Source organism: Myotis nattereri (assembly GCF_964212035.1).
Source record: "Myotis nattereri genome assembly, chromosome: 18".
Taxonomy (NCBI): Eukaryota; Metazoa; Chordata; class Mammalia; order Chiroptera; family Vespertilionidae; genus Myotis; species Myotis nattereri.
The window spans coordinates 33,218,199-33,239,049 of record NC_138093.1 but is presented as its reverse complement, the minus strand read 5'-3'; the positions used below and the strand labels follow the sequence as shown (position 1 = coordinate 33,239,049).

At 50.0% G+C, this 20,851-nt stretch overlaps 1 protein-coding gene across 1 annotated transcript; it reads right to left on the bottom strand.

Moving 5' to 3' along the window:
• Positions 1–576: 576 nt before the first annotated feature.
• Positions 577–20,239, bottom strand: PIGR (polymeric immunoglobulin receptor). The gene is made up of 11 exons (XM_081112374.1): positions 20,116–20,239; positions 11,755–11,850; positions 10,580–10,921; positions 8,556–9,209; positions 6,987–7,325; positions 5,937–6,260; positions 4,801–5,041; positions 4,282–4,403; positions 3,532–3,669; positions 3,113–3,171; positions 577–2,095 (listed from the first exon to the last, which is right to left on the bottom strand). Exons 2-11 carry the CDS (start codon positions 11,795–11,797, stop codon positions 2,000–2,002), a joined length of 2,358 nt encoding a protein of 785 aa, XP_080968500.1. The 5' UTR covers positions 11,798–11,850; positions 20,116–20,239; the 3' UTR covers positions 577–1,999.
• Positions 20,240–20,851: the final 612 nt, after the last annotated feature.

Sequence of the window (20,851 nt, the reverse complement as noted above, 5' to 3'; positions counted from 1 at the left end):
GGAATGGCCTTAGTAGACAATGGTGGGTTTTTGGTGTGTTTTTTAATCTAATCACTGTCCTCCAAGTGACTTTGGATCAACTATTCTAAAAGCCAAGCTATTCTTAAAGTAGCTTCTAGGTGATATTCCAGTGGAGGGAGTTTATTTATTTGGTAACTTGAGTTTTGATGAACAGTTTCTTGTTCTTGGAGGATACCCCATTAAGGTATGAAATTCAAGGTCAAGTATTCTATGGATGCTTCACCAAGATTTTTTTTAATGCCTAAGAGGAGCACTGATTGTACCTGCTTTCAGTTTGTTTTGTTATAAACAGCCTTAATTATGTTCTATTGCACAGAGGTTTGGGGTCTTGACCATTGGTGGTGACCAAATTATTCTTTTATTGAATATAATCTTGGTCCCATTTGGAGGGAGTTTCATAGCTCTCCTCAGCCCAGTGATGGAGATAGAAGAGACTTTGTTTTAGATACATGTTATGGGGTGCCTGAAAGTGGGGTCCAAGCAAACTGCTCTGAAAGGGTTGTCTGGGAAACAGAAGGTATGGGGGACAAATGCAGTCTAAGGCTCTTTAATGGAAATCATAGTCTTTAATTATTAAGTCACATTTTTATTTGTTAGCAAGTGCCAGCTGGTTGAGGTACAGAGCTCAGAGGAAGAAAGACCTTAAACCTTAGCTCTTTGGAGACCAGACCCTCCCTTGGCACCATCAAATGCCCTCTTATCTTCCCTTCCACTCGGTACTCTTCTGATACAGGGGCTGTGAGTGTTGGACCATTCTCTTATCCTCTTAGATTCATGTGAGTGACAGAAAGGGAACCGGTTGTCTTACCAGAGGTGGGGCTTGGGAAAGACCAGCCTCCATTTGCAATTTTGTCTTCCTCCCCCGCTCCCTCCCCTTCTGATTGCTCTAGAATCCTGATTTCACGAGGAGAGCAGGGGCTCTTGTAGAGAGATCCCTGGCCAAGAAAACAGGAGTCACCAAATCAGTGTAACTCATTTGGTGCCCCTGAGCAAACCTCTTCACCTCTCAGAACCTCAATTTTCTACCCTGTAAAGTGTTAAGAATGTGTATTTAAGGTTCGTTGTATATATGCCCATGATACGGGATCCCTAAGGCCTCAGGACTCCAGACATTTTCTGATTTGTCCCAAGGTGGACAGAGAGGTGAGTACACCTGATGAGGATTTAGGTCGGAGTGAGTACAGTACACTGAGAGGAGCTGTGGCTTCCAAGGACTCAGTGATGTTTACACAAAGGCTGCAGGCTGGGTGTGCAGCATCTCTGTTCATTCTGCTAGATGCCTGGGTTCTGGTGAGGATTAATGTGTGTGTGTGTGTGTGTGTGTGTTTTCATTTTTATTTATTGATCGATTTGAGAGAGAGAGAAAGAGAGAGAGAAACATTGATTTATTGTTCCTTTCATTGGTTGCGTCCTATATGTGTCCTGTCCAGGGATGGAACCTGCAGCCTGTAGTATCAGGATGACGCTCTAACCAACTGAGCTACCTGGCCAGAGTTCGTATATGTATTTTCAATGAAGGAAAGAAGAAGAGAGAATGGATGGGAGGGAGGGGATAAGAGATGAAGAGATGGAGTAAAGAGGAGAATCCCATTGAAATCTCATAATAAGGGCACAGAGAAGCCCTGAATGGCCCTCCTTTCTAAAATTACCTCCCACCCTTCCTGAGCTATTTTTCTTTTTTCTTTTCTTTTCTTTTCTTTTTTTTTTTTTTTTTGAGGAGGCCTTTCTAAAAATTCCTTCTCCTTCCACGCCTTAGTAGTCTCGTTAGAAAGAAGTTCCCTCAGGCAGGAACTCCTCACATCACCCGCCCCCAACAGGAATGAAGCCAGGACTGGATGCCACTGAAGAGGGACTAGGCAGGAAAAGCCTGGGTGGGGTTGCGTGCAGGCAGCGAGCCCCGCCGAGCTGAGGGCCCTAACGATCAATGTGATTCTGAAGGTGATTGTCAAGGGTGGAAGGAGGAGGCAGGGCGCTTGGCCTAGGCTTTGCTGGGGCCGTCTTGGACGTTGGTCGCCATGTTGTTGGCCTGGAGCAGGAAGGCAGTGTGGGCCATGTCAGCTTCCTCCTTGGAGGACTGAGGGGAACGAGAGAGGAGTCAGTGTTTGGAGAATTCGCTCAGCAAGCGGGGTTGGGAGGAGAGGATGCACTAAATATCCTGTGTCCATCATCCTGGCCCTGCAACCCAAGCCTGTGTTGACTACCTGTTCTTATGCCAGCCCCCATGCTTACCAACAAGAAACGGAAAGTCAGCTTCTAAAAATATCTCCCTCTGGTCTCACTACCTCCTTCCGACACATGGAGTGGAACCCTCTGCTGCCTGGGCCTGTCCCCGGAAGCTCTGCCCACACAGTTCATGAGGCCAAGGGGTCTAGGCTGGCAGCAGCCACGTTGGGTGAGTGGTCCAGGCTTCCTCTACCCGCCCAGGGGCACAACACAAGACTGGAGGGGAAAGGCTGTCTCCAGAACTAACTGGTTCCCATCATTGTTCCAAATGCGGGGCTTGGCTGCTGTGAGGGAGAGCAGACCTGATAAACGCTGTCACCTTGGGGTCAGGGAGGCTGAGGGGAGGGTGATAGTGACCCAAAGGCAGGAGTCCCCTCTGATAGGATTTCAAGTGAAGTCGCACTTGGTTGGGGTGAGGAGGGACATCTAGTGACTATCAGATTGCCCACCAGCCTTAAATGTCTTCCAGGCCCAGGCAAAAGGCCCGTCATGAGCAAACTTTCAAGGGAGGGTGGGTGACATGAAGCCCATGGGCCCCAGCCCAGGAGGAGCACCTGCCTAATCACCAGCCTTTCATATTTGACCTTCCCATGCTGCGGCCAAACTTCATGCACTTGCCTTGCTCCTCCCCGCCTCCCTCCCTCCTGTGTGCATTCAGCCTATAAACATAGTGCGTCTACCTGCCCAGTGCCACGCCAGTAAAGTGCGTCTCAACCTCAGACATTTCTCCTGAACACAGCTCATCCCGTCTTCCCTGCTCCAACACAGCCCTACTGTGAGGTAGTTTTTCCTAATGTCTAACTGCGGTCCCTCATGCTGTGTTTCTTTGTCACCCAAGGGAGGCCGCCTTCTCCCTCCTCACCCTTACCCTCTTGGCCTTCTTGGGCTCTTGGGTCTCCACAGTGTCCTTGGTGGTGGCCGTGAACTCTGTGTGAAGAGAAGGGGTGAATTAGCCCTCACTAGTCTCCCATTCCCACCCCACACAGCGTCAGCTCTAGTTCTTTTTCAAAAAATATGTTTTCATTGATTTTTAGAAAGGGAGGAAGGGAGAGGGAGAGAGAGGTAGAAACATCAATGGTGAGAGAGAATCATTGATTGGCTGTCTCCTGCACGCCCCCTACTGGGGACCGAGCCCGCAACCCGGGCATGTGCCCTGACTGGGAATCGAACCAGCGACCTCCTGGTGCATAGGTCTATGCTCAACCACTGAGCCACACCTGCCGGGCAGAATCAGCTCTAATTCTTGCTCTCCCAGGGGTCAGGCATCCTCTCAAGTGAGAGACGTACCATCTTCTCCTCCGAGAGATGTCTCCTGAGTGATAGTGGTCGTAGAGGCTCCCATGTTGTCATTGGTTCCAAAATCCCTGGAGTTCTCCAAGTCCGTCATGCTGAAGTCTGTCCTGTAGCTTCCAATCGAAACCCGGTCTGTCAGGGGAAAGGGGGGTTGGTGTAGGGATGGGATTGAGGACATATGAGAGCAGGGCGTGCTGCTTCTCTCAGAGGGAGCCCCCCAGGACAGCTGGGGGGAGGGGCAGGGTCTCTGGCTGCTCATCTCTATGACCCAAAGCAGACTGGAAGTGTTATGAGTCTCCTCCCAGTCTCTGTTCATGAATAATCAAGACTCACTAATCCCTGGTCTGTTTGTTACTCTGAGACCTTTCCGTGCACAGCGCCTCGTGTTGTCTTCTCATCAGCCCTCTGAGGTGGTATGATGACCCCTGTCCTGAACCGTGAGGTGTGAAATGGGACACCCAAAGTCACACATCCAATCAGTTCTCAAGTTAGGCTGGAAGTGCAGGTGCCTGAGCACCCTGCTGTCCTCTTTAGCAGCTCTGCCTCTGAACTTGGACCTGAGCCAGCGGGGGGTGGCCTTCCAGAGATAGCAGCACTTCATGTAAGTTTGGGACCCCTGCGGGTTTATCTTTCCCCACCCTGCTTCCCCCAAACCTCTTCTTGAGTTTATGAAAGAGCAGAGAACATGGTAGCCCCCCACCCAAGGGGTGGGAGGTGGGGGGCAGGGAGCATCCCAGGACTCACCAACGTTCCTCCTATGCCGGGCTCTAACCACCGCCACCGCCATGGCCCCCAGTGCTAGCACCAGGGCCAGGGGCACCAGCGTGGAGACCAGTACTGTGGAGCTCCCTCCTTGTCCCGCCGAGCTGGAAGAGAGATTGGGTACATTCGTCATGGAAACGGAAACCTGGGTGCCCCACGTTGTGCTGGCTTTGGCTAGATCTTCCTCTCAGGTTGATCCAGACCTTCCTCCTGATAGAACCCTCCAGCTCCATTGTGCTAAGAAACCTTCCCAGACACGGCAAAGACAAGGGCTGGGCCTTCTCTGCATCCCAGGCCTGGGAAATTGACCTGGGCGGTAAACACTGCCCTAGCCCCTGGAGAAGAGCCGAGAGCAACAATGGTCTCTCCCAAGCACCACAGTGGCAGTGAGGGCTGCCCCATGATCAGGAAGCGGACAGGCTCTCCTGCTCAGACCTGGGGGCCCAGTCTCAGGTCCTTGTCCTCTGCGATGCTGAGTGAGAGCCCCAAATCCTTCCTCACCTGCCAGAGTCTGCAGATGCTTTGCTCCTGTCCTCTGGGTTTCCATTATCCTTCACTGGTTTGTCCTCTGCAAAAAGGCTGGGATCTTTAATGACTTGGTTCTCAATCACCTTGACACGTGGCTCTATCACCTTGACAGGTGGCTCGATCACCTTGACAGGTGGCTCCATCACCTTGACAGGTGGCTCTATCACCTCCTTGCCCGGAGCTGCTGCGTTCACTTGGCTGACATCTTGGGATGCTGGAGACAGCAGAGTGGGGCTGAATTGTGGCTCTTTCTCTACGTTTGCACTTCTGAGGCTAGGGAGTCTGAGGAGTGGGACTTTATTGTGACTCACAGGGTCAGAGTGAGATTTCAAAGCTGTTAGGGTAGGGACCAGGATGACATTAGACGTAGAGGAATGATGGTCTCTTGTTTGTCACAAATGACCTCTGCCCCATTAATACCAAATTCATTCTTTATTCTCATCTACAAGGCTCCGTATCATAGATCCAAGTGTGCATAAGGGCTGACCCACCCATCATTTGAGGACAAGGAGATTTTTCACAGCTTTAAAACGCTGCCCAACGCCTCCTGACTGTAGGGCTGGGTGCGATCGTGCTGCCCCCTGGTGGGAGCATGGCACTTGGCTCCTCAGTGAGGCAGAACAGTAGGCCCCAGGCAATTGCATTTCTAGAGGGACTAAAAATACCCGCATTAGGGATAAAACATTTCAGGTGACATTTAAGACAGAGGTGTCAAAGGCAAACTTACTAGAAGAGGGGGCCTTAACTTTCTTTCTCAGACCTTGCAGGAGAAGGCATCTGGCTGTCTATAGAGACCCGGTTTTGGCAGAGTGTATTGCATATGACAATGACTTAGAAATTTCTATATAAAAAGGAAGATCTCTACATATAGAAAGGTTTTCAAATGGCCCAGAGGGGCAACTATGGGACTTGTCTTGAGGTTAAATGGCAGGCCTGCTATTTTTTTCTTGGTTTGTGTATTTATTTGGGATGCCCCTTTTGGAGGGCTGAGACTCTGTGGGGGCTAAACCTCTTTATCCCAGCCTCTTAAAGCCAAACCTGGGCCCCCACCCAGCAGGAGCCTTTCTCTGGGGTCCCGGGGGAAGCAGGCCTTGGCCTTGAAGACTCACCCTTCGCCTTCTCCTTGACCTCCACGTAGACAGCCACGGTGTCTCCAAATTGGGGCCCATCCTTCACCCCACACCAGTACCAGCCTGCATCCTCCTTGGTGACTGGGTTCAGGATCAGGGAGGTGAGCTGGTTGTTCGGGTCGCAGTTCACGGAGGCCTGCCTGGAGGCCTCGTTTTGGCTGGGCAGGACCTTGCAACCTTTGTTGCTCCACTTGCACCAGTATTTCTCGTAGGAGAAGAACTTGCATGGCGAGTGGCAGGGCACCTTGAGAGTGTCTCCCAGCCAAGCAATGGCTTTCTCGGGTGCCTTGAGGTTTGGCTCTCCTGGAGCAGGAAGGGAGGGAGGGAGAGAGAAATAGGCACAGAAGTTGGCACTGATGACGATGCTGCATGAAAATGGCTGTGGTGGGGACCTTGGTACAGCTCATTTCCTTTTTGGACAGCATTATAAAGAATGGCATTATAAGACATGTAATTATGCACCCAGGTAATAATTTTTAGGAGTGACCACCAGGAAGTAGTCTATCACAGAACAGAGAACCTCGCACACTGGCTTCAGTTGGCTTTCCTTGTTCTTCTTTCCTGGACTCAATACAAAGGCTGGGCTCACTTCAGATAGGATGAGCTATATGTGCGGTAGTCTGGAGTGAAGGCCAAGTGCTGGGAAGGGTGCTTGCTGCAGGTCTGAAAGCATGACCTCTGCACAGGCGGGCTCTCTCCTGGGGTCTGTCCCACCAGCATGGAGGTGGGTGAAGTAGAAGAAGAGTGGTGGGGGTGATGCTGTTGCTGACTAGAGGAGCCCTGGGCTGCCTCCCTTCCCACTTGCCCAGTTCAGCTCCTTTTTTTTTTTTTTAAATCCTCATCTGAGAATATGTTTTTCTATTGATTTTTTAGAGAGAAAGAAAAACATTGATAGGTTGCCTCCTATATATGCCCCAACTGGGGGTTGAACCGGCAACATGGGTATGTACCCTGACCAGGAATCGAACCCACCACTTTTGGTGCCCAGGCTGATGCTCCAATCAATTGAGTCACCCAACCAGGGCTTACCTTCCACAATCTTGAGCTCCACTGTGAACCACCAGCGAGTATCACCGCTGGGCTGACACCAATAGAAGCCAGCATCCTTGGTGGTGAGCTGGTTGAGAATGACCGTGTAGGTGCCATTGCCTGGCTCTTCGTGCAGGACGAGCCTGTCCTCGTAGGGTTTGCTCTGCTCCATAACCAGCCCCTCGTTGCTCACCAGATGTGGGCAGCTATTGTTTTTCTCATCCCAGCGACACCAGTACTTCTGGCTATTTTTATCCTTAGGGTGGTAGGGGCAGAGCATGGCCACAGAGCCTCCTACCACACCTTTCATCACAGAGACAATACGCGGAATCGTCGTCTCTAGAAGGACAGAGATGGCATGGAAGAATGTCAACATGGTCTGAGCAGGCTCTTACCTGGTCTCATTCAGGGTGAGGTTCATAATAATGACCTCACCTGCCCCAGAAAGTGAGAAAGACTTTCCTAATGTCACAGAGCCTGTAGCTGGAGTTGCCCAAACAGACCCCTGTAATCGTCACCGCTAGTCAGGACACCTTGCTCCTTCCCCTACCTTATTCTGAGCAGAGACTGGGAGGAATTTAAGGAGAGACTACAAGCTCCTCTCTTTGCCTTCTTACAAAATATTCCTGTATATAACTTTTTGCCTGTTTATTAGCTTGTTCCACAAAAATAGCCTGACGCATTTTCTCCAAATTAAGAAATTATATTTAGAACAGTGTGATTTAAAATACAAACTCTGTAGCACAGATAAGTTTAATTGTTGAGGACCCCAAGGGCCCTCCCAAAGAGAAGGACAGCCCTTCTCCAAGAAGTTCATGCTGAGGTTCAGTGAGATCCTGGGTGATTGGAGTGGATGAGGAATGTGGTAAGGACCCCATGCCGGACAGAGAAATGATGCCCAGGGAGTGTGAGCCCCTTAAAAAGACACAAGGGCAGTAAGTACTGGTTTGTTGTTTCTTATGAGGATAACTCCATGTAGAGTGCTCTGGGGTGAGAGAGAGCAGGGATTTAAGTATTTCGCCATATTGGTGGCTCACCAAAGTAGAGCTTAGTAAGCCAGAACTTGCTGAATAACAATTAATCCTAAGAGATATTGGGGAGGAAAATTCAGAGGTAGGCTGTTGCCTTCCTGGGAAAGCTTTGAGAGCAAGACAAGCCACTGATTCTATCATCTGAGTGTAAGTCAGGAGGAGCCATCTGCTAAGAGTCAGGGAGAAGGGACAGATGGGCCTGCAAGCCCTGGGATGCCATGTTCTGTCCTCACTGTGGCTCTCTGAAGCCCAGCCAATCTACAAGTCTTGCTTCAATCAGGAGCTTCACTCTCCGCATTTCTATCAGCCAGGGACAGCCATCAGAATGATGACAGAGAAGAACTAAAAGATAACACAGGCAGAGGCTGTGTTTCCTAGCTGTCTTGTACAGCTGCCCGCAGAGCATCCAGTTCAGGGCTCGTCCGTGAACAGGTATTGTTGACTGACAGATGAAGACTGAATAGACTCACTGGGAGTGAGCTAGGCTCTCACCTGCCAGAGCGCCCCGCCTCTTCCCTCCCCCGCTCTCGAGTCTCACCTTCATTGACGAAGAGTTGCCAAGCCTGCATGGGCGAGCCTTCCTGAGGCTCCCCATCAGAGTGGGCTCCACACAGGTAGCTCCCAGCATCCTCTTTCCTCAGGCCAGTAATATGCACACTGAAGAAGTCCTGGTTCTTGAGAGTAATCAGGACCCTTCCGTCAAAGGCCTGAGCCCTTGTCCCCAGGGTGTTGACGACCATTTCACAGGCTTTATCTTTGTTCACCCGGCACAGAAATTTGGGCAGATGTTCTATTTTGGGGTCCCCGGGACAGTCAAAGGTCACTGAGCCCCTCAGGTCTCCATAAAGTAGCTCAGGCTCAGGCTTTAGCACTTTGAGGTCAACATTGCTTTTGTCACCTCTAGAATCATCCCCAGCCTGGCAGACATACTTCCCGGCATCGCTGAGCTTGACTCGTTTGATGATGAAGCTGAACGATAGTTGGCTGGTGTCCTGAATAGTGATTTCAGCTCTGTTGCTGTAGTCAGGGCTCACATACCCAGTGGAGTCGGTGACTAGGACACACTGCTTGCCTGCCTTCTTGCACACAGACTTCCTCTGCATAGCATTCTCAGACGTGAAAGGGCAGTTGATGGTCACTGTTCTGCCCAGGTCTGCTGCATAGACTTGAATGCCGTTGTGGAGCCCGGGACCTGCAGGATGAGGAGCAGGTGGTGAGTTGTGATTTCACTTTCTGGAGACATAGGACTACTCAGTGTTTCCAGTGAAGGTCTGGGTGAGCCTGTCACCTTTACTGCTGTTTCCTCCTTGAAGCGCCGCCCCCCCTCCCCCCCCCCCCCCCGCCACTGCAAACTGGCATTAATCTTTCCATCTTCTGTGTTCTCCTTTTACTTACATCTATATCACATACATCCAGTCTTGTGTTTAGTTACTTATGTTCCCCACAGACTGGAAGTCCCGGAAGTCCCTCGAGGACAGATGCTTTACACATGTTCAACTCCCATGCAGGACCTAGCATGATGCCTCTACACAGTCAGTGTCCAAATTAACGTGCATTACAATGAGCAGAATGAATGTCAGCACAAGGGGGTGGATTTCAGTGTATTGTGAGAGAGTTTCTAAACTGTACAGCAGTCTAAACAGGGAATGCACTTCTTTGTGAAGTAATGAATTTCTGCCATTTACAGTGTTTGACCGGTGGCTGCATCCCCATCGCCTCCAATGTTCTCCTGGCTGTCCTATATAGGGCCAACTTTAAGCTCTCCTTAGCTCTTAAGATTCTGATTTTATGAATCTCCACAACCACCTGAATTAACTCTTTATGGGGTCCGCAGATAATACTAAGCACACCCCAAAACAGAAAAACATATCTTTGGGAATCCCTCAAAATTTCCTCCCTTAAGATCTTTCTCTTTTAATTTCCCTCCATTATCTAAAATGCCCTTGTCATTGAAACCTTGTCACAAAAATCTTTATTTATTTTTTTTACTTTCTCAATTAGAACAGGCTTGTTCAAAGGCCCATCCTTTCAGAGCCCTGGTCTTTGGAAAAGAAGCGGCCATATAGTTTATGCTGAGAGTGTTGATGGACTAATGGGTCTTGGATAAAAAATGCATTTGCAAAGAAGCCTTCCGGTGACCTGAGGTCTTGATCTAAAGGGTGTACTAGTAGGAGGAATTTAAGGATCCCCCTGCATCTCTCCCTGCCTTTTCTACATCCCTCAGCTCATAGACCTCCTGTCCCATCTCACCAAAAACTAGAGTTGTTCTCCTAATGCGCTTGGAAGCTAGGGCCTCAGTAAAACCCTAAAATGTAATAGGCCCCAAAGATCTAGAAAAGTCCATCTGCCCGCGCCCCCCCCCCCCCCCCCCAGATAGGTGCCATCTGTCTCATTCTCATGTTTTGTTACCAAAGGTCCTTGCCTCCAGAGGGAGGAGGACCCACAGCCTTCCCCACCTCATACTAGGCTACCTTTCCCTCTCATCACATTCTTCCTCCAGCCCTCCCATTGTACCTGGGATGATTCCCTCTCACTCTCCCACAGAAGCCCAAGGATCCTCACCTTGGATGACCTCCAGGTTCACATCAAAGTACAGGCCTTGGTTAATAATGCCTAAACCACACTTGTAGTGCCCAGTGTCATCCTTGGTGAGATGGCCAATGTCTACCACAAACATGTTTCGCTCTGGAAAATCGGTGATGTTGGCTCTGCCCTCATAGTCCTTGGAGAAGTAGCTGTCCGAGATGAGGGTAGTGCAACGGCCCCTGGCTCCCTGCTTGCACCAGTACTTCCGGGAATGCCGGTTGACAGAGGTGGCTGGGTAGAAGCATTTGATGGACACTGAGCTGCCTTCCACTCTGCTCACCTCCTGGGGGCCGAAGATGGGACTCTTCATGGAGACCACTGTGGGGACAGAGAACAGAGGCTTTCTGAGGCCGTGGGAGGTAAAACCTGCTGAAAGAATGCTGATAGCCCACCTTAAGGAGATGACATTTCCACCCAACACACGGGCCTTCAGTGGATTATTTGCCTGTACTACAGCTAGATAATTGCTGCTATTGGGTAAAATAAGTGATTAATCATTAAATTCTAATGATAATTTATTAATGATAATCATTTGAAGGACAATGAAATATAAACTTATTTAATGACTAGAGACCCGATGCACAAAATTCGTGCAAGAGTAGGCCTTCCTTCCCCTGGCTGCCGGCACCAGCTTCCCTCTGGCACCCCGGACCCGGGCTTTCCTTGCAGCCCCAGCTTCGTCCAAAAGGACATCCGGTCTAATTAGCATATTATGCTTTAATTATAGATATCCCTTGGTTATTTAAAAAAACAAAACAAACACTTGTAGGGTGCTAAACTTTTGCATTTACTGTCTGTTATTTCCTTATTTTCCTAAAAAAACACATTCTAGATTATTTTTTTTCTAGATAAAAATATTGAGAGCCAGGAAGGATAAGTCATTTTTTCCCCAAACCCCATTTATCTCATAGAGATGTTTGGCTCAAGGTCTAGGTCTTTTTTATAATTCCCAGTGAAGAGCAGACCCCTGGCCTTGAAATGAGAAACTTCCATTTCTGTTCCTGATCCGTAATCTATTTTCCCCATCACCTGTGTGATCCCTTCTTGAGGGAATAGACTTTTTGAGAGGGGCATCCCTGGGGTGGGCCTGATCCCAGCATCCCCAGGGAACTGGATCCTGCAGGGAGTGGGCCGGGACCTGGCAGACGCACCTGGGAGAACAGCCAGCAGGCAGGCGAGGAAGAAGAGCGTCATCGTTGGTGGCTCCCTCTGGGCTGTGGGGCCCAGGCCAATTTCTTGCTTGGATGCTGAAAGACAATGGCATGAAGGGATGAAACTCCTATGCCTTCCAAGTCTACATGACTTTAGAGTTCCTGTAACACCAGTTTGGTGTTGAATCTCCAGTAATGGACATAAATCCTATTGAAAGAATGAATGGCTGCAACCTTTCCCATTAGAACTCAAAGTCTTGTCACCTCACAGTATTTTTCGTTCCTCCAAAGTGATCATGTATATTTTTATCTTCTCAGCTCATCTGCAACTTTCTCTGGGACAGGTCACAAGTGCCATTTCTTCTGTATTTCCGCCTGGAGGCACGGTCCTGAGCATGACCTGCAAGATCTCAGGAACGGCTCGCTGGATGGTTGGTTCCTACCAACATGTGGCCCCATCTCTCCGTCTCAGCTGCCGTCCTGGGAGGTGGAGGGGGGCTGCCATATTTTATGGTGTGTTCATGTGAGTAAAGCAAGACCCATAGAGAAAGCTTAGTAAGGATTAAAGTTTCAAATGTAACAATGATGGGCATAACCACCATCAACTGTTTTCTTACATGTTCCAGGCACTGTGTGAAATAATGTCGGTGTATTGTCTCATTGAAACTTGATATCAGCCCTTATGAGGTAGGGATTCTTATCCACATTTTACATAGGAAGAAATGAAAGCTTAAAGATTAAGCGCTTTTCTCAAGGTCGCACAAGGGTCAAGTGTGTGGGTGGGTAAGGTGGGCAAGATTTGAACTCAGCTTTGCTGGACTCTCATAACCTCTCCCACTGCACCGTAATTACACCTCAAATACAGCAGTGTGCTTATCCCATGAGCTTGTTCCTGTTATTTATTTATTTATTTTGGTTAATCCTCGCCCGAGGATATTTTCCCATTGATTTTTAGAGAGAGTGGAAGGGAGAGTGAGAGACGGAGAGACACATTAATGTGAGAGAGACACATGGGTTATTGCCTCCTGACCAGGGCCGGGGAACCTGAAATCGAGGTATGTGCCCTTGACCAGAATCTAACCCGAGACCCGTCAGTCCGAAGGCCGACGCTATATCCACTGAGCCAAGCCTGCTAGGGCCTTATTCCTGTTATTTTAGACTCCTCATTGCTCTAAAGCCCTGTCCTTTACACTATTTCTCTGAAGCTTCATAACTTCCCTTTAAATAAGACAGAACAGATAGAATTATAGCCATCTTATGCAGAAGAAAATCAAGATCTTGAGATGCTAAATGATACGCCCATGATTCCCCAGAGACTTGGTTCTTGCTATCTTGCCTGGAGCACCTGGGCAGATGAAAGCCACTCAGAGGGTGCAGCGCACGTGGACCTTGTCGAGTCTGTGGACACAGCCCAGAGCTGGGGAGAGTTGAGGGTCCCAGGGCCCAGTCTGACCACAGCTGTTTTTAGAACACAAGCTGCAGCCCAGGGGAGGAGAGGGGAGTCCCCGCTTTCTCACAGACTCTGACAGGCTTTAAACTTTCCAATGAACTTGAAAGCAAGAGTGTTGAAGGAGGGAAGCATGTTAACTGAGCTTGGGCAATAATGAGCCACCCCAAACATAAGGAAGCTCAAAGCAGTAGGGAGTCAGGACAGCTCTCCCAGGCTCCCCTTACTGCCCAGCCCTCACTGCCCAGCAGCAACTCCCTTCGCTAGCCTGAGCCAAAGGCAATAGAGCTGTTTATCTTGGTTATTTCTTTTCCTTGGGGGAATTTCCCAGCAAGGAACCTTTTTATTTCCTTGTGTAGATAAAGGTACTCTGTTTCTCCAGTTCTTTGGAAGAGGAAGGGGAGCAGGATGGGGGGGAGGGAGGGGGGGGGCAGATATGGGTGTCAGGTGGCAAGTTGAGGCTCTTGATTCTGGTTAATTGCCCTGGACCGTTCACACCAGGCCAATGATTAACTTCTGGAGTGGGGCCTTAGCCAAACGCCACATCAGCCCCACCCTGGAGGGGCTCAGGGGACGCTGGCGGGGCGACCACCTGTTTGAGCAACTGGAGTCACCGTGAGGGAGGCTCCCAGGTGGGAGCAAGTGTCAGAAGGCTGAGAAGTCTGTGTCCTCTGGGACACATGGCTGCAGAGTCTGGGGGAATCTACCACCTGCCATTTGCACTGGCCTTGGGTTCAGTGGCAGGTGGGAGGACAAACTGCCACTTGCCATTTTAAGAGCCCACATCAGCAGTGGCTTTCCGTGGTTCTGGTTCCTATTCTCTATTTAGATATGCCAGCTTCTTAATATTTCTGTGAGACTGGAGTGAGTCTTCCCACGGGCTGAGCTGGGAATGCAGCCCTCCTCGAATGGGTAAAAGCGATTGACCCTGGTCACAGAGAGTCAGATGCCAGGGTTTGCAACCGGCATCCCGATGTTCAGCCCAGGCTTCCTCTCATGTGTGACATGTTTGGATGGCTGTGGGTGTCCGGGTTTGGGGAGGATACACGCGTGTACCCGTGACTCTTTGCATAGCCATGGGCCAGAGATGCAAGCATCAGGCATGCACAGCTGGAAGGGCGAATCTGGCAGAGGGTGGTCTTGGAGAGGAAACACAGTCTAGTCCCAGGGGAGAGGATGGAAGGGCAAGGGCGCCCACTCTCTCAGCAACAGGAAATCTTTGCCCAGAGCTAAACTAGAAGCACAATTTCTCTGCTAACGGCTGAAAGAAACTTGGGCTTAGAAAATTATTAGGGATCTCTTCCTTGTGAAATCAGACTTCCTCCCCAACCTTTGAGATTCAGGTCTCACTGAGGTCCCGGTTCCATGGTGTCTGGAGTTGGATTGAAAGGATTTGCTTAAGGAAGGAAGGAAAGACATAACCTTTAGTGGGTACCTCCTATGCACCTGGTGCGTTTCTAGCCTCTTTTCGTACATGGCTTCATCCGTCTCCACAACAACACAGAGGCAGATACTATTATCTTCATGTTGCTGATGAAAAATCCAAGGCAGGGGTCCTCAAACTACGGCCCGCGGGCCACATGCAAATACAAATATTGTATTTGTTCCCGTTTTGTTTTTTTACTTCAAAATAAGATATGTGCAGTGTGCATAGGAATTTGTTCATAGTTGTTTTTTTTAAACTATAGTCCGGCCCTCCAACGGCCTGAGGGACAGTGAACTGGCCCCCTGTTTAAAAAGTTTGAGGACCCCTGATCCAAGGGTAGCAGGGGTGGGCAAACTTTTTGACTCGAGGGCCACAATGGGTTCTTAAACTGGACTCAGAAGAAGGAGCTGCGGCCGTGTTTCCCGACGTTGCCATGTTAACACTGCTGCTGGTGAAGGAGCGGAGAGGAGAGCAAGAGAACCCTCCACTCTTTCGACTCCGAGGGCCAGATAGAACAGCCAAATGATCCGGCCCGCGGGCTGTAGTTTGCCCACGGCTGGGTTAGAGAGATTCTTGGCCCCAAGACCCATAGCAGAATTGGATCACTACCCTGTTATCACTCCTTGCATGAGCAGAGGGGCCTCTCCTTTTGGGATATACATAGGCTAGTATATCACACATGAAAGTACCTTTCTAGTCCTTAAAATAGGAGTTGTTTTTCACTGCTGAGGCTGGTGTAATCTAGATCATTCTCTTGTTACCAAGCCACTGCCCGTGATATATTCATAATATGAGTCTACACAGCTGTGGAGTGGGGCATGGGTATGTGATGTGCTGGAGAATAGTGATTGTCTCCTTATGAAATTAACCTAGCTAGCTTCTGTTCAGTTAGTATAATTAATTTTTAAAAAATATTTTTATTGCCGAAACCGGTTTGGCTCAGTGGATAGAGCGTCGGCCTGTGGACTGAAAGGTCCCAGGTTCGATTCTGGTCAAGGGCATGTACCTGGGTTGCGGGCACTTCCCCAGTGGGGGATGTGCAGGAGGCGGCTGATCGATGTTTCTCTCTCATCGATGTTTCTAACTCTCTATCTCTCTCCCTTCCTCTCTGTAAAAAATCAATAAAATATATTTAAAAAAATATTTTTATTAATTTCAGAGACTAAGGGAGAGATAGAAAGATCAATGATGAGAGAGAATCACTGATCGGCTGCCTCCTGCATGCCTCCCATTGGGGATCAAGCCCACAACCAAGGCATGTGCCTGACTAGGGATCAAGCCGTGACCTCCTGGTTCATAGGTCGATGCTCCACCACTGGGCCACACTGGGCAGAATGACTGATCTTCAGCTCTCATCGCTTGAGTCCAAGCCTTTGTCCATCCAATGTTAAGTTTCCTCCCTTTTTGGAGGAAGAGGGATCTCCTGGACAGGTCCCGGCTTGGCCGCTGCTGAACTACCTGTCCTTTAGCAACTCTGGGCTCTTCATTTGTTTGGTATACAGGAGAGGGCCAGGGGAGCCCTCTCAGGGGTTTTCCAGGCACTCCGGTGCAAGGCCCTCTGGGGATGGAGAGGTTGGTATTTCAGAGGGGCTTCAGAGGGGACAGAGAGCATGCCCTATGGGGACTTAAAGCCAAGTGGCAGTGGCTGACAACTCCTCGTGAGTGTGAACTTGGAGGAGCAGAAAGCGTGGCGCTCAGAGGAGTGACGAGAGCTGGCCTGGCTGGAGAGGGAGCTTCCCTTGGCCCGTACTGAACAACCCCTTTCCCTATATTCCCTACTCTTGAGTCTCATCTCTCACGGGTGCAGGGGCCGAGTACAGACCAAACTAGTGGTTCTCAACCTTCCTAATGCCGCGACCCTTTAATACAGTTCCTCATATTGTTGTGACCCCCAACCATAAAATTATTTTCGTTGCTACTTCATAACTGTAATTTTGCTACTGTTATGAATCATAATGTAAATATCTGATATGCAGGATGTATTTTCAGGGGTCGCGACCCGCAGGTTGAGAACCACTGGCACTAGATGGAGCCCAAAAACCACAGCACCACTAGGGAGGGAGAGCAGTCTGTGTGGTTTGGAAAGGCCTTAGGCTTGTGATGACAGGTGAGAGCTTAGGAGAATTTATATAGTCTATGGAAGCCCTAGAGTGAGGCTGTCTCCAAGTAAAGGCAATGTCGAGGGAAAGGAATTGGAACTCCAGAGGGCAGGTAGATGGAGAAAGAATAGCCGAGGGGTTTGAAGAAGGTGTGCGCTAGAAAGGTCCAAGACTTTCTGATCCTTTCCCTATCTAAGTGGCCTACTATCAATGGGAGACTAAAGCAGAAGTTAAGCATTTCAAATACCAGCTCCCTGAAGCTCTAGGAATAAGCCTTTCAACAAAGACTTAGAACGTTTGTTATTGGCTCCAGCCCACTCTACCTTGATGTGTCGGTATTTATCTCATCCACTGTGCCAGAGAGCAGCTCCTTGAAGTCAGGGGCCAACTAGACCAATCTCTCCATCCCCAGAGGGCCTTGCACCAGAGTACCTGGCAAGGACCAGCTGCACAGCAAAGGCAGATGGGATTGGGAATGTTACATCCTCTTAGCTCCTCTTTGAGAAGGAAAATGTCAGAATTAATTTCTCTCACTTTGCCAAATGCCTTCTTGGTTCTGGGCACTAAAGGGACAGTAGCGTGAAGAAGAGCCTGGAGGATGGAGGACAACCCAGAGGCCAGAGCCCTGCTCTGTCACAGGCTACAGAAGACCTGTACCACTGTGCTCCACTCCCTCAGAGCTCTTGACGCTTCTAGATCGAAGGGCTACTGTGGGATGGGGAAATAGGGAGGGGGATAGTGGGACAGTGTATATGGGGGCACTTTAAACAGTATAAAGTTCTCTTCAGCTTTAAGACGTTGCAATTATTCAAGCACAGGAGGACTGGGATCCATGCACTTGACTTTCACGGTTGCTGTGTCCTTGGAGAGTGGCACAGAGCATGGGCTCATCAGCTCGGCTCTGAGCTCTCTCCCTTTGGGGCTGCATGATTTGGGGGCGGAGTCTTTAAATTATTTGAGCCTCAATCCTCACCTGTAAACTGGGGATAATTGTACCGAGTATAGAGTTGCTGTAGGGATGAAATGGAACAACATATGTAAAGTCTTTGGTATGGTGTCAGAATTTAAAAAGTGTTAGTTTCTTTTCCATCTCCTCTCTAAAATCAACACAGTCTCCTGTTTTTCTCATCTTAGAATGAGAAGAGAATAGAATTCTATTCACTGAGCATCCTTTGAAGAAGGGTGTGTGTATATGTGTGTCTGTGTGTGTCTACGTGTGTGCTGCTCAGATTGGGACCAGCATGGCCTGAAAGAGGAGACACATGTTATGTACTAGGATTGAAATGGGGGACAGTATTTACAGTTAGCATACACTGAGTAATTTCCTAGTGCTTTGCATATGTTAACTCATTTAATCTTTGCAGACACCCTATGAGGTAGAATTACACAGGCAAACTCATTTCACAGAGGCACAGAGAAGTTATAATCTTGCCCAGCTGGTAAGTAACTGCGATGGGATTCAAATGCAGGTACTCTGGATCGAGAGTCTAAGCTCTCTGCCACTCTGCTATAGTGCGGGGCCTTGATGTTGAGGGGAAACAGTTGGGAGAAGGAAATCCAATCGTAGAGAAGTTAGTTTCGTTCTCTGCCCTCCACCTTTCACAGAAGACTTAGTTCCAGCGGAGGAACACCTAAACCCAGAGGTAGCTGCCAACAAGATGTTTCTTCCTGGAAATAATAATGGCTGCTATTTATTGGGCACCTACCATGTGCAGGGCATGTTACAGTTGTTTCCTGTAACCAGACACTTGCCTCCAAAGCTTCTCTCTACCACGTCCTACTGTGTCAAGGCCAGGGTCTGGGCGATCGTGGCCTCAGCCCACTCAGAAGGGCGAGACACAGATTCGGGGAGTCTCTGCTAAGCACGTGCCTGGGTCATGCTACTTTTCAAAAGTTGGTTATTTCGTTTCTCAGGTGATGTCAAAATGTCCCCATGACCACATCAAATGCCTGGGCCAAAATGTCATCGTTGGTACATGTGGGTGACCTGACACCACTCGCACTAGCTCATGGAGTCTTAGTTTCCCGACTATAAGATGCGATTGTGACACCTACCCTGCCTACCTTCCGGGTGTGTTTCAGGCGGGAATGAGATTAGAGCTGCGGGTAGGTGGATTCACTACGTGGAAGTTGCTGCTGTCACTCTCTTTACAAAACAAAGCCACCAAGATCGAGGGCTGCCCAGGGACAGGCAATGACTGCAGAGCTTAGATGCTCTCCTGACTCCTGGTGCATGGCTCTTTCTGCTGCAGCCCCACATCCAGGCCAGAAGGAGGCATGCAGAGCGCAGAGCTGCTCCGGGCAGACCAGACAGCGGCCTTCTACCCTATCCCAGGAATCCGCGCATCCCCTCTCCAGATGCTAAGGAACCTGTCATTCCCCTCATGAAGGGGAGAGGGACGGCTGGGTCCAAAACAGAGCCAGCAGCTCGGGCGACCCCAGGCCTCAGACAGTTGCAGGAAGGGAACTGGGGTGGCGAGGATGGAGCTTGTGCTGGAGGCGCAGGGCTGGCTTGGGGACCCTGTCAGGATGGGCAAGAGGAAGGGCATGGAGGAGAGGCCTATGTCTGCAGAGCCAGGATAGCATCAGGACCCCAGAACGCCAACTGTCCTGGGGAGCGGATTCTGTCCACCTTACTCGCTCACACTGGGAGGATCTCATCTTCCCCACCTTAGCAAAGGCAGAACAATATGGTGCTACACCACATGGAGCAAAGCTGGGTTGAAATTAGGCTCTCAGAGCTTCCTCGAAGCTCCAGAAAAGGGGCTGCATGAGCCCTCACCAGGAAGCTGGGGGAGGAGAAAGCGCCAAAGGCTAGAAGAGTCGCTGCTATGTGCCGGGCACTTTATACGCATTATCTTACCCAGGTCTGTCTGATGCTCACAAGTCCTTGAGTAACTGAACTAAGTCAAAAAAACACACCCAACAGTTGTTGCTTTTGCTCGGGAGTTTTCAAAGCAATTTCCCACATATTTGAACCTCACATTTCAACCTCACACCCACCCTACGTGATGGCTGTTATTTTTATCCACATTTCACAGAGGAAGACTCTAAGGCTCAGAGAGCCACGAGGGGCTTGCCTAAGGCCACACACTGCACCTGTGGAGGGGTGAGCAGGGAACTCAGGGCTCAAACTTGGAGAACAGCCACATGTGCTGAGCACAGGCATCCCTCTTCCCACCTGCAAAATTCCACAGACAAGGGGTGGGGGCCTCCACACACGTGCGCCCCTACACATCTCTCTGGGATCTGCACCTCTCCTCCCCAGGCAGGTGCTCAGTCCGGCGCTGGGAGGCTGAGAGCTGCGAATGTAGGGGGTTGCCTACGCCACCATCCCAGACCCTTCCAGCTGGCATCCCATCTGGGGATCCCAGAGCAGCCACACTTACTTTTAGAGACTTGCTTCTCTTGCGTCGAGTCAGTTTCGGGGGAACAGCCTGCTGGCGAGTCCACAAGCCCTGCCTTCCTAGGAGTTGCCAGCAGGACACTGGGTGCTGCTGCTGCCCAAACTGAAACTATGCACAGTGCTTGGCCCACACCTGGGTTCTTAAAGGGACACTCTCCACAGGCGTGGCAGCCAGCCAGGGCCACGTGACTCCCACAGATCCTTGCTTTCCTTCCCCTTCAGCTTTCTGGGCTGCCTCCACTGCTTCCCCGTGACCTTGGGGCGACTGTTACTTGGGAAGCCCCACATCATTGAAGCTATAGGGTTTGAGAGCATGAAGGGCCCTTCTGCCACTTTCTAGCTGCCAGGCCCCAGGCATGTCACCTCCATATTTCTTTTCAGATTCAGGGAAGTAGGGACAGGAACACCAAACCTGAAGGTTGAGGGTATAACCCGATGTTAGATGTAAGACACCTGGCCCAGGCCGTGGTATGATATTGACATGCATTGGATGGGGCACAGATGGCAGGGATCGGTCTCAGCTCCCACTCACTCGGGAACACTGCCCCCCAGTCTCTAGGACACAGCCTGGATTGAGCGCCCTTTACACATCTTCTGCGGAGCCCCCTGACCAGCGTCAGTGCTTCCGGGATCTAGGGGGACCGTGGCTCTTCCCTTTCCACTCCTAGAGGAATGAAGACGCTGGCTGCTGCCGGGCTCCCCTGAAATGGTGAACCTCT